At 49.2% G+C, this 10,797-nt stretch overlaps 2 protein-coding genes across 2 annotated transcripts; one reads left to right on the plus strand and one right to left on the minus strand.

The window, feature by feature from the left end:
• Positions 1-13: 13 nt before the first annotated feature.
• Positions 14-7,496, plus strand: DDX27 (DEAD-box helicase 27). The gene is made up of 21 exons (XM_065645554.1): positions 14-141; positions 273-407; positions 498-557; positions 1,495-1,654; positions 2,008-2,054; positions 2,219-2,305; positions 3,314-3,419; positions 3,503-3,676; positions 3,998-4,148; positions 4,304-4,403; positions 4,503-4,644; positions 4,719-4,872; positions 4,988-5,069; positions 5,149-5,326; positions 5,465-5,571; positions 5,734-5,839; positions 5,936-6,030; positions 6,132-6,258; positions 6,438-6,522; positions 6,731-6,805; positions 7,124-7,496. Exons 1-21 carry the CDS (start codon positions 52-54, stop codon positions 7,137-7,139), a joined length of 2,277 nt encoding a protein of 758 aa, XP_065501626.1. The 5' UTR covers positions 14-51; the 3' UTR covers positions 7,140-7,496.
• Positions 7,497-8,229: 733 nt separating this feature from the next.
• On the minus strand, positions 8,230-10,790 carry SNRPB (small nuclear ribonucleoprotein polypeptides B and B1). The gene is made up of 7 exons (XM_065645347.1): positions 10,651-10,790; positions 10,417-10,568; positions 9,862-9,973; positions 9,459-9,611; positions 8,924-9,062; positions 8,620-8,745; positions 8,230-8,406 (listed from the first exon to the last, which is right to left on the minus strand). The coding sequence occupies exons 1-7, from the start codon at positions 10,651-10,653 to the stop codon at positions 8,369-8,371; spliced, it is 723 nt and encodes a 240-aa protein (XP_065501419.1). The 5' UTR covers positions 10,654-10,790; the 3' UTR covers positions 8,230-8,368.
• Between the last annotated feature and the right edge of the window lie 7 nt (positions 10,791-10,797).

A 10,797-nucleotide genomic window follows, 5' to 3' on the forward strand; every position in this document is an offset into this window, starting at 1 on the left:
CCCGCCCCCGGTCACGCGGCGGCGCGCGGTTCCGGGGGGCACGGCCCAGCCATGCTGCAGCGCCTGGGGCTGGTGGGCACGATCGCCGAGGGGGACGCGGGGCCCGAAGACCCTGAGTCTGGGGGCTCCGAGGATGAGGAGGTGGGGCTGGGCAGGATCGCTTGCCTGGGCCGTGGCCGGGCTGGTGCGGGGGCTGGGTCGGATCGCGCTGGGCCGGGGCGGCCCGGTCCCGTCCGGTCGTCCCGCGGTTCTCATCGCTCGTGTTACCGCAGGAGCTGCGCCGGGTGCCGGGCCCCAGACGGCGGGGCCCCGCAGGCGGGGACTTCAGCGCTGCCTTCGTCTTCGGTGAGGCGGAGGCCGGCGGGGAAGGCGCCTGGGCGGAGGCGCTGCGGCAGCTCCGCGGGAAGGTGAGGCCGGGCCTGGGGCCGGGCTGGGGCTGCGGCCTCCGCGCCGTCCCGGGCCCTCCTACAGCTCCGCTCTTCTCATTCCCTGCCCAGAGAGCAGCCACGACGCTGGATGAGAAGATCGAGAAAGTGAGACAGAAGAGGAAGTTCCAGGTCAGGGCCTTTCTCGTTACTGAAAAGCCTGGTGTGGTTTGTGCTCCTGCTGCGCTCCCCCGGGGTGCAGCCCCTGGCAGCCCCCGAGCCACAGGCTGCAGCTCATGGGGTCAGGGCAATTTGGTTGGAGGGGTCTTAAAAGGTGACGTGGCCCAATGCCCACCATGGGCAGGGACATCTGCACCAGCTCAGGTTGCTCAGAGCCCCGTCCAGCCTGGCCTGGGATGTCTCCAGGGATGGTTCATCCACCACCTCTCTGGCCAACCTGGGACAGGCTCTCACCACCCTCAGGGGAATAATTCCTTCCTCATGTCCAGCCTGCATCTCCCTCCTTTAGTTTAAAACCATCACCCTTTGTCCTATCGCAACAGGCCCTGCTAAAAAGTCTGTCCCCATCTTTTTCATGGGCCCCTTTTAAGTACAGAAAGGCCGCACTAAGGTCTCCCCAGAGCTGCTCTTCTCCAGCTGAACACCCCAACTCTCTCAACCTGTCCTCCCAGCAGAACTGTTCCAGCCTTGGATTATTTCTGTGGCTCCTCTGGCCCCTCTCCAGCAGGTCCATGTCTGTCCTGTGCTGAGGACCCCAGAGCTGGACCAGCACTGCAGGGGGGTCTCACCAGAGCAGAGCAGAGGGGACAGTCCCCAAACCTGCCGCCCCCGGGGCTGGGGACACAGCCCAGGGTACAACTGGCCTTTGGGCTGTGAGCGCACATGGTGGCTCTTGTACAATTTTCATCACCTTCACTGGGTTTGCAGCCACACCTGTTTCATTGCCAAACTGATGAGAATGCAGAATTGTTAGTGCTTAACGTCATGCAAAATCATGGATCTGTGAATGGGCTCATAATAATGATAAACAAAAGCTCACTTTGTGAGCTCACTTTGTTTCTTTTTATTCCGTTCTTTTTAAAACTTAAAAAAATATATATTTTTCTAGGAAAGAGAAGCTAAACAAGCAAAAGTGAGAGATGAAGATGCAGAGACTGAGGATAATCAAACCAAAAAGGAGGGGTGTGAGGATTTCAGTAGGGACGAAGAACAAGAAGATGTGGAGTCTCAGTATTCACTGGATGATGAAACTATCTTCACAAAAGCAGGTATTAGCAGTACACAGAGAGATGGTCAGGAGCAAGAATCTGACAGACTGTTGGCTCACTGGAGTCTGTAGTGAAGCCTTGCTGGGAGTGGGCAAGAACCTCTTATTTTTGTTGTCTTCCTTCTGCAACATTCCTTCTGATTTTGGTCAAGCTTATTTTGAGCGGTAGCCATAGTACTTTAATTGAACTTGTCCCTGAGGAAGGATATTTCCATGGTATTTTACTCCATTGCATGCCTGTACTTGTTTCTGAGGCCTCTCCCTCAATAACTCAGAGCAAAGGGTATGAGAAGAAGGTAGTCGCCATATCTCGTTATGCTTGTTAATTCCTGTCATATTTCTCTGTCTCTGCAGATACAGTCAAAGTGAAGGAACGGAGGAGATTGAAAAAGGGAGAAATGGTGAGTGTTGCACAAAATGATACCGAGTCATTCTCCAGCATTTCTTCTGGAGAGATTTGACTTTGGTTAAAAAACTGTAGTTCAAACAAGAGCCCAGAGCCCTTTGATAACATGTTGTGCTGCCACCTGTGTTGTTCCAGTTTTTTTGTTGTTGCTGTTTCTAGGAAGCAGAGAACTTTTTTGAAGATGCCTCTCAATATGATGATAACTTGTCATTCCAGGACATGAATCTTTCACGACCTTTGCTAAAGGTATTTCCCTGGTTTAGTTATTACATATGTTACTCTGAAGAAGGTCATACAGCCTCCCCTCCACCAATCGGAACTGTCAAACTTCGGTTCCGCCTCTCTGAGGAGGAAATCATGTGGGTGCTAGTGTCACAGTACTTTAGGAGTCTCTCAGGGCAACCTGTGCCAGTGCTCAGTCACCCTCATGGTGAAAAAGTGTTTCCAGGTGTTCAGAGGGAACCTCCCGTGTTTCAGGTTGTTCCTGTTGCCTCTGGTCCTGTCGCTGGGCACCACTGAACAGAGCCCGGCTTTGCCCTCTTTTCACCCTCCTTCAGGTGTTTATGTACATGGATAAGATCCTTCCCAAGTCTTCTCTAGGCCAGACAGTCCCAGTTCATGTCAGCCTTTGATCATATCATAGAATCATTTAGGTTGGAAAAGACCTTTAAGATCATCAAGTCTGACTGTTAACCTAGCTCTGCTAAGTCCACCCCTAAACTTTGTCCCTAAGCACCACATCTAGATGTCTTTTAAATACCTCCAGGAATGGTGAGTCAACCACTCTCTGGGGCAGCCTGTTCCAATGCTTGACAACCCTTTCAATGAAGGAATTTTTCCCAATATTTAATGTAAACCTCTCCTGGTGCAACTCGTGGCCATTTCCTCTTGTCCTGCCACTTATGACTTGGGAGAAGAGACCAACCCCCAGTGGGTTGCTACAATGCCTTTCAGGTAGTTGTAGAGAGTGATAAGGTCTCCCCTCAGCCTCCTTTTGCTCCAGACTAAACAACCCCAGTTTCCTCAGCCGCTCCCCAGAAGACTTGTCCTTTAAACCCTTCACCAGCTTCATTGCTCTTCTTTGGACACGCGATGTGTGAGGTGCTTCAGTCCTTTCATTGTCTTTGTGGCCCTTTCCTGGACTCTCTCCAGTATGCCCCTGACTCTCTTGTACTGGGGAGCCCAGAACTGGATGTAGTACTCCAGGTGTGGGCATACTGGAGACAGAGTTTAATAGCTCTATCTCCTTTGTAGGCAATCACAGCTCTTGGCTTCAAGCAACCAACCCCAATTCAGAAGGCTTGTATCCCGGTGGGTCTTCTGGGGAAAGATATTTGTGCCTGTGCTGCTACTGGGACAGGTAGGGCATTGAGCAGGGCACAGGAGATAAGGAGAGTTAGCTATTCACAATAACTGGTAATTCTTCTTAATTTTCTTCCATAGGTAAAACAGCTGCCTTCATCTTGCCTGTCCTTGAGCGTCTGATTTACAAACCTCGTCAAGCTCCGATAACACGAGTATTGGTTCTAGTGCCAACACGAGAACTGGGTATTCAGGTGCACTCTGTCACAAAACAGCTGGCACAGTTCAGCAGTGTCACAACTTGCCTTGCTGTAGGTGAGTATTAAGTTGCTTATGTGAACTGTACAGCTCACAGAAAACTGCTATACAGAACTGGGAATTCTGTATTGTAAAACTGGAGGCTGTATGGTTATTGCAGGTGTGCTTGTAGTAGGTGTGCTATGGTTTAAAACCTCACTTTCCAATACTGTGCTGTATTTTTTGTTTGTTGGCTTCTGAGGAAAAAAAAAAGGTGGGATCACTTCTAATTGTGAACATGGTATTAATCTGAGATGTTTTCCATTCCTCAGGCAGTGTGGATCTGTGTACCCTGCTGAACCTGCTCAGGGAGTCAGCAGCCTGTGTTCACTCTTTCAGGCGGTCTGGATGTGAAGACTCAGGAAGCAGCTCTGCGCTCTGGGCCAGACATTCTTATTGCCACTCCTGGGCGACTGATTGACCATCTCCACAACTGCCCTTCTTTCCACCTGAGCAGTATTGAGGTGCTGATTTTGGATGAAGCAGACAGGTAGGCTAAGCAGGACAGCAGTGAACAACGAAATGGTAGTTTTCTGCTTTTCTTTTCCCAGGTTATGGGGTAGTCTTTGTTGCCCCGCCTTATGTAATATTTCTTAGCTAGAACCAGATGAAACCACCTTCCCTTGCTGTTTTTGTCCTGTATAGGATGCTGGATGAATACTTTGAGGAACAGATGAAGGAAATAATCAGGTTGTGCTCCAACCACCGTCAGACAATGCTTTTCTCTGCCACAATGACAGAGGAGGTAGGACAGGCTGCTGAGAAGGCAGAAAGTTGAACAGAAGCTCAACTAGCCTTTTACCAGAGATTACGTGGACTTTTTTTTCTTAACCTGTTTTGGTAGGTAAAAGATTTGGCTTCTGTTTCCCTGAAAAATCCCGTCCGGATTTTCGTGAACAGCAACACGGATGTTGCCCCTTTCCTGCGGCAGGAATTTATCCGGATCAGACCCAACCGAGAGGGGGACCGTGAGGCCATTGTATCAGGTTAGTGATGAGCAAAGAAAAGCTGGAATCGGTAGGTGACTACGAAGCAGGCTCCTGAGAGGACTCTCTTTCAGCCCTACTGACACGAACCTTCCCAGACCATGTGATGCTTTTCACCCAGACCAAGAAGCAAGCTCACCGCATGCACATCCTGCTCGGGCTGATGGGTCTGCGGGTCGGGGAGCTTCATGGGAACCTCTCCCAGGCACAGCGGCTGGAAGCGCTCAGGTATTAGCAGTCTTAGTTGGCAGTCACAGGCAAAAAAGAAGTTAGGGGTTGGAAGTTTCAGGGCCAAAGTAGACTGCTGTTATTCATTGCTAATGCACTTGCTGTCTCTGCTCAGGCGCTTTAAGGATGAGCAGATTGATATTCTGGTAGCTACAGATGTGGCTGCACGCGGACTTGATATTGAAGGTGTTAAAACAGTGAGTATTTATTTGCAGTGCTGAGCTTTTAATGAGTCCTTTAATGTTGTTTTCCCTACTAACACTGTTTCTGTTACAGGTAATCAATTTTACCATGCCCAACACCACCAAACACTATGTTCATCGAGTGGGTCGGACAGCAAGAGCAGGCAGGGCTGGTCGTTCAGTTTCACTTGTGGGTGAGGAAGAGCGCAAGATGCTGAAGGAAATTGTGAAGACTGCCAAAACGCCAGTGAAAGCAAGAATTCTCCCCCAAGGTACACACTTCACTGAGGTAAAAAGCAGGAAAGCAGTAGGTGGGGAGGATCATGGTACAGAGGGACACTAAAAGAAATGCTGAAAAACAAGACGGACTTTACATGAGCTGCTTCTGATGTCCACACTATTGTTTTCAGATGTCATACTAAAATTTCGAGAGAAGATTGAGAATCTAGAGAAAGATGTGTACGCAGTTCTGTGCTTGGAGCGTGAGGAACGAGAGATGCAGCAGTCAGAGGCTCAGGTAAGGGTGTTATTTTAGAGGGTGTTTTTAACCCTTTTTTTTAGGATCTGGAGTAGATAGTGTGTAAGGAGGTTACCCTAATGTACTTAAGCTGCCTACTTTAGAAAGGGGAGAGATGTTTCTAAGCCACTACAAGCCCACTTCTTGCCTGAATTATCACAGATCAATAGGGCAAAGAAGCAGCTGGAGACAGGAAAACAAGAGACTACAGGTGAAAGTTTGGAGCGGAGCTGGTTCCAGACCCGTGAGGAGAGGAAGAAAGAGAAATGTGAGTCACGATACTGCTGCCATGTTAAACACCATAGCTGCAGCTGGACTCTCTACTAAGAGGCTCTTCATTCTGTGTTTTTCTTCGTCTCTCTAGTGGCTAAAGCCCTGCAGGAGTTTGACCTAGCATTACGAGGCAAAAAGAAAAGGAAGAAATTTATGCAGGACAGGCAGAAAAAAGTCCAAATGACAGTGAGTATATCTATGGTCAAGTGGGACCCTGGGTGGACTGTCCTAGTTTTCCCTTAGCACAACCTCACATTGCTGTAAATTTGCATTTTAACACCTTCCAGCCAGAGGAGAGGTCACAGTTTGAAATCTTGAAATCTCAAATGTATGCTGAGCGGTTGGCAAAAAGGAATCGCCGAGCAAAGCGAGCCAGAGCCTTGCCAGAAGAGGAACCAGCAGCAGTGCCAGCAGGTGGAGACTTGTTTTACAGCTGACTTACCTTACGTCAGTTGCTTTGCATGTTTGAAGAGTCATTGCTTTCCCTGATGGTCAGGCTAATTCTGTGCTCGAGGCTTCCGAGCTCTAGTAAACAAGATGATGCTGTGGCCTTCTCTTTGCAGCCAGTGCTCTGACTGTTGTCTCTGTATTAGGCCCCAAGCGGAAGAAGAAGCTGTCTGTGTTTGATGAAGAGCTCACCAACACAAGCAGGAAGGCTCTGAAGCAGTATCGTGCCGGGTAATGTCTCAGTAGTAATACATCAGTCCAGACTTTAGTAGGTGGGATTTTTTTTTTTTTTTTTTTGTGGTAATCTCTGGACTTTGGGATACTTTGATATTGGGGGCAAAGGTGGGCGGAGCAGAGATTCTTGCAGGAAGTACCTGTGCTATTGATGTACTTTAGTGGTTTTTGTCTTACGTCTTCCCCTCCCCTCTCTCTTAAAAAGACCATCATTTGAAGATAGAAAACGCTTGGGGATGGCCCAACATAGGAAGGGAGGAAACTTCAAATCCAAGTCCAGGTATAGCTCCCTTTACTTTCTTATTCATGGTTTGTTGTTTTGGTTGGGGTTTGTTTTTTGTTTGTTGTTTTGTTCCCCTCCTCTGCCCCCAGCTTTTCCTCTTGTGATTGTTTAAAGGTCCTCGCTAAAAGGTTTGTTGGTTCTGCAGTAGGTTACCCTCCTGCTGCAGGTCTGATGCTGGGGCAGTCAAGAATACTGCCTTGAATAGTACACTGCTGGGCTTGGGACGACGCTGCCCAGAAAATGCTCAGTGCTGTTCCTTCACTGTCATTGAGAGCTCAGCTGATGCAATGTCATTTCAAATATCTTCTCTTTAAGGTACAAGAGAAAATAAGGATTGTTGGCAATTACCAAATGGGTAATTTGGACAATGCAGATGTTTCAGATGCTCTCTCAGGACCTGGATTTCTTTGTACTGCGAGGAGAAAACTTCAGTAAAATTGAGCAGTTTTTCTTCATGTTTTGGAATAACTTTGGGATGTTTGTTAATACCTAGTTGAAGACTGTATGAAAACATCTTCAGCAGCCCATGCAATAAAGGATTGATTTTTTTTTTTTCCTAAAAAGTTTGTTGTTTTATAGGCTAGCTAGAGCAACTAAGAGCCGGGATATGTTACATCTTTGTATCAGACTTTTAGTCCATGTAAGTAAAGTTGTCTTTAGGGCACAAACTGGAGAATGCTTATTGCTATGTTGATGTACTTCTGTGATCTTGAGTAATTAATATGTCTGAAAAGGATACCTATGGTTGAAAGCCTAATTCTAAAATAAGGAAAGTTTTTCAGACTACCTGCCACAAAGATGGCTTCAGAGGTAAGAGTGACAGGAAAGGGGAGGTGGGGGTCAGACAGCTTTCTCCTAACTGAAAGAAAGCAGCTCTAAGATGAGGCAAGAAGGGAAGACTACAACCAGAATGCAGGCGGTTTTACATTATTGTATGCAATTAATGATGGGTTTGCCCATTCTGGCTTTGCAGCTCCACCTATAAAGACGGAGCAGGTTTACTGCAGGCTCATAAGCAGCTGTAATGCAGAGCATCAGAGATCACGATGCCTAATACAGGCACCACTGCACTTGCTCCACTCTGAGTAAAGCAGGGAGAATTTTGATCAGTAAACCATACTCAATTTTATCAAAATGGTAAATTTTCTTTGAATTTTTACCATCTCTACCCTCCCAACAATTTTTTTTCTTCATCAGCCTTGCTAAATTTCAGTGATCTGCTTTAATTCCTGTAAGGAACACAAACCAATATAGACCTAAGTGGTCCCAGCCAGCTGTTGCCATCTGAGCTGCCAATACTTATTATTTATTGAGCTTTTTGCTTCAAACCTGTTCTTCGAGGGTGACCAAAGTGCAGCAGTGAAAGGTCACAGCTGCACTCCTGAAACAGACTGGTACAGCCGTGACTCCAAGTACTGGGTTTTCCAACTTTATTAAAAAGGGGCAAACTTTACAAGCAGTAAATATAAAATATACATAGCAAAGTTTTGACAGGTGGTACTGCTTGGTATATTTCCTTAATCGGTCTTGCCACAGTTCAAAGGTACAGTATAGAATATCTTATGGCCTTGGTGGACGCATGCCAGGTGGAGGGGGTCCTGGGAATAAATGAAAGAGTTGAAGAGGAAGCAAGACTAAACCGGAAAGACTTTTTGCCATCCTCAAGTGGTCTTAGGGCCCTTTTTTGGCACTGAGGCCTTTACTGACAACTAGCATAGCTAGGGAGGCACTGAAACATAACACCCCTCGAACATTTCGTTTATATTATAGCTCCTTACAGCTTCTAGGCATTTAAAATGAGCTCTGCTTACCTCTCATTCCTGGGGGCGGTGGTCTCATGCCTGGCGGGGGCATCCCCATGGGAGCACCGCGGCCGGGGGGCATGCCCATCGGTGGGCCCATGGGCGGCCTCATGCCTGGGGGGGGTCCCATCATCCCTTCAGCAGAGAGAGAACAAGCATGTAAATCACGCTGGATGTTTGAAGCACTAGTTGGATAGTGAATAATCCTCTATAATACCAGACCTTCATCAGATTTGGATAAATACCTCTTTATCGCAAATTTTGCCACATAACCCGAGCCCCTTGCTGCCCTACTCTGTAGAGTAACTCCTACCTGGCGGAGGTGCTCCCCTGCTCATGGGGGGAGGCGGGCCCCCGCGCCCTGGTGTGTACTGAGTCGGGGCTCCCGCTATGCTTGCAGTGGCTGCTGCGGCAGCTGCTGCCACTGTTCCACGACCTTGAGGTGTCATCACCTGTAAACAGAATAAACAGGTTCACAGAGAAAGAGCACATCAGCTTTACATTAATAACTAAAAAATAAGATTTAAATCATTATCCCTTCAGAAAAGTACACTGGCCTCCTCTTAACGTATTAATTGATGCTACAAACCTGTAACACAGTTCAGTGGATGCCACTCGAATTCTGTGCAAGAAGCTGCACTTTTTAAGCCTCCTCTTCTACCAAAAAAAAGAGTACCTAGGGGAATCTAGTACCAAACAAGCCTCATGGGCTCAAACTCCCTGGTAACAGAAACTAAGATAACAGTTCTTCTACTCCACCAATTTTCTTGCATCACGTTGGTACAAAAAATTAAAAGCCACCTCAGAATATACCAGACAAGTCCTTCTAATGGGTCACAGTGTCTCACCTGTTGGGATGGTCCCCCCACTCCTCGGACTGGGCCAGCTAGTCCTGCTGGGGCCTGCGGCATGGGCGCCCCGGCCGGCACGCCCCTCCCGGCTGCTCGCCCAACGCCAGGTCCTCCAGCAGCTCCGGCCAGAGGCACTCGGGCAATTCCAGTCTGAAAACAGATCCCCCCAAAAGAAAGATCTATCAGAACAAAGTCCCCAGTTCTAGGGACAGCCACTGCCCACCTCTCTCCAGTTAATGTCCAAGCCCACAAAGGGATCAGGACTTCCTCCAGTGAATTGATTTGGACTCAGACATAACAGCATCTGGAAGCCCAGGACAACACTGCTGTAGCATTTTCCTGCAAAGAGGAACGTTTATCGGGCGTCCTCTCTCCTTAGTTCTGTGCTCATTCTCCTTACATCTTTTGGAGGTGGCCCTTCCACTGTCATGGACACCAGGTTTTCTCCTCGCAGTAACACAAGACCAAGGACTCGTTTCTCTTCCCGCTCTGGCTGTTTTGAATTTTTAGGTCTAATGAGAAAGAAAACATTGCAAGACACAGAAAAAAATATCAACGCTGCCTTTTGAATCTGCAATAGAACACATGATGGGACTGCTCCAGAGAGAAGCTACCGCAAACCCCACATTTTTGTATGCCTCAAACCGAGTATACAGACAAGTTCAAACACAAGACATTTCTTGTCTCTGTGATGCTTCACCCTTTTAGTGACTGTGTTGGCATCACATAAAGGTGTATTTTGGTTATTAGGGAAGGATTGGAGCTAAGTGCCCCTTGAGCCTTCGTAGCCTGGGGATTTGGCTAACGAGGCTCAAACCAAACTGTTTCTGCAGGAGCGGCAGCAGACGCTGGTGCAGCGGCCCCGAGCAGCCCCACGGCCCCGGGGCCTCCGCCGCAGCGGGACCGGCAGCGCCGCGGGGAGCGGGGCCGGGGCCAGCGGGGCCGCGCCGCTCACTTGATCTTGCGGAACTCGTCGCAGTCGCAGAGGATGAGGTTCATGTGCTTGTCGAAGGCCTTGAAGGTGCCGATGAAGACGCGCCCGTCCTGCAGGATGCACCGCATGCGGTAGTCGATGTGCTGCAGCATCTTGCTGCTCTTCCCCACCGTCTGCAAGAGACCGCCGTTACCCCGCGGGACGGGCCGGGACGGGCCCCGCCGCCCCGCGGCCCCGCCGGAGCGCCCGGCTCACCATGGCTGCGGCTGCGAGCGCTCCCGCTCCGACCGGGCCCGCTTCGCCGGAAGCTGCTACGCGCGGCTACCGCCGCTTCCGCCCGCCCGCACGCGGCTGCCCCGCCAGCGCACCGCCCCTTCCGGCGCGTGTAGACGCATTTCCGGG

The sequence above is a fragment of the Caloenas nicobarica genome, chromosome 15 (assembly GCF_036013445.1).
Source record: "Caloenas nicobarica isolate bCalNic1 chromosome 15, bCalNic1.hap1, whole genome shotgun sequence".
NCBI lineage: Eukaryota > Metazoa > Chordata > Aves > Columbiformes > Columbidae > Caloenas > Caloenas nicobarica.

Excerpts from the sequence above, each read along its gene's own strand:
- DDX27 (XM_065645554.1), top strand. The coding sequence starts at position 52 with ATGCTGCAGCGCCTGGGGCTGGTGGGCACGATCGCCGAGGGGGACGCG. Across the intron at positions 408-497 it reads TGCGGCAGCTCCGCGGGAAG|AGAGCAGCCACGACGCTGGA; the intron begins GTGAGGCCGGGC and ends TTCCCTGCCCAG. Across the intron at positions 3,677-3,997 it reads CACAACTTGCCTTGCTGTAG|GCGGTCTGGATGTGAAGACT; the intron begins GTGAGTATTAAG and ends TCACTCTTTCAG.
- SNRPB (XM_065645347.1), bottom strand. Across the intron at positions 9,612-9,861 it reads AAGGGCCACCTCCAAAAGAT|ACTGGAATTGCCCGAGTGCC; the intron begins GTAAGGAGAATG and ends ATCTGTTTTCAG. Across the intron at positions 8,407-8,619 it reads ACCGCCCCCAGGAATGAGAG|GACCCCCTCCACCTGGCATG; the intron begins GTAAGCAGAGCT and ends ATTTATTCCCAG.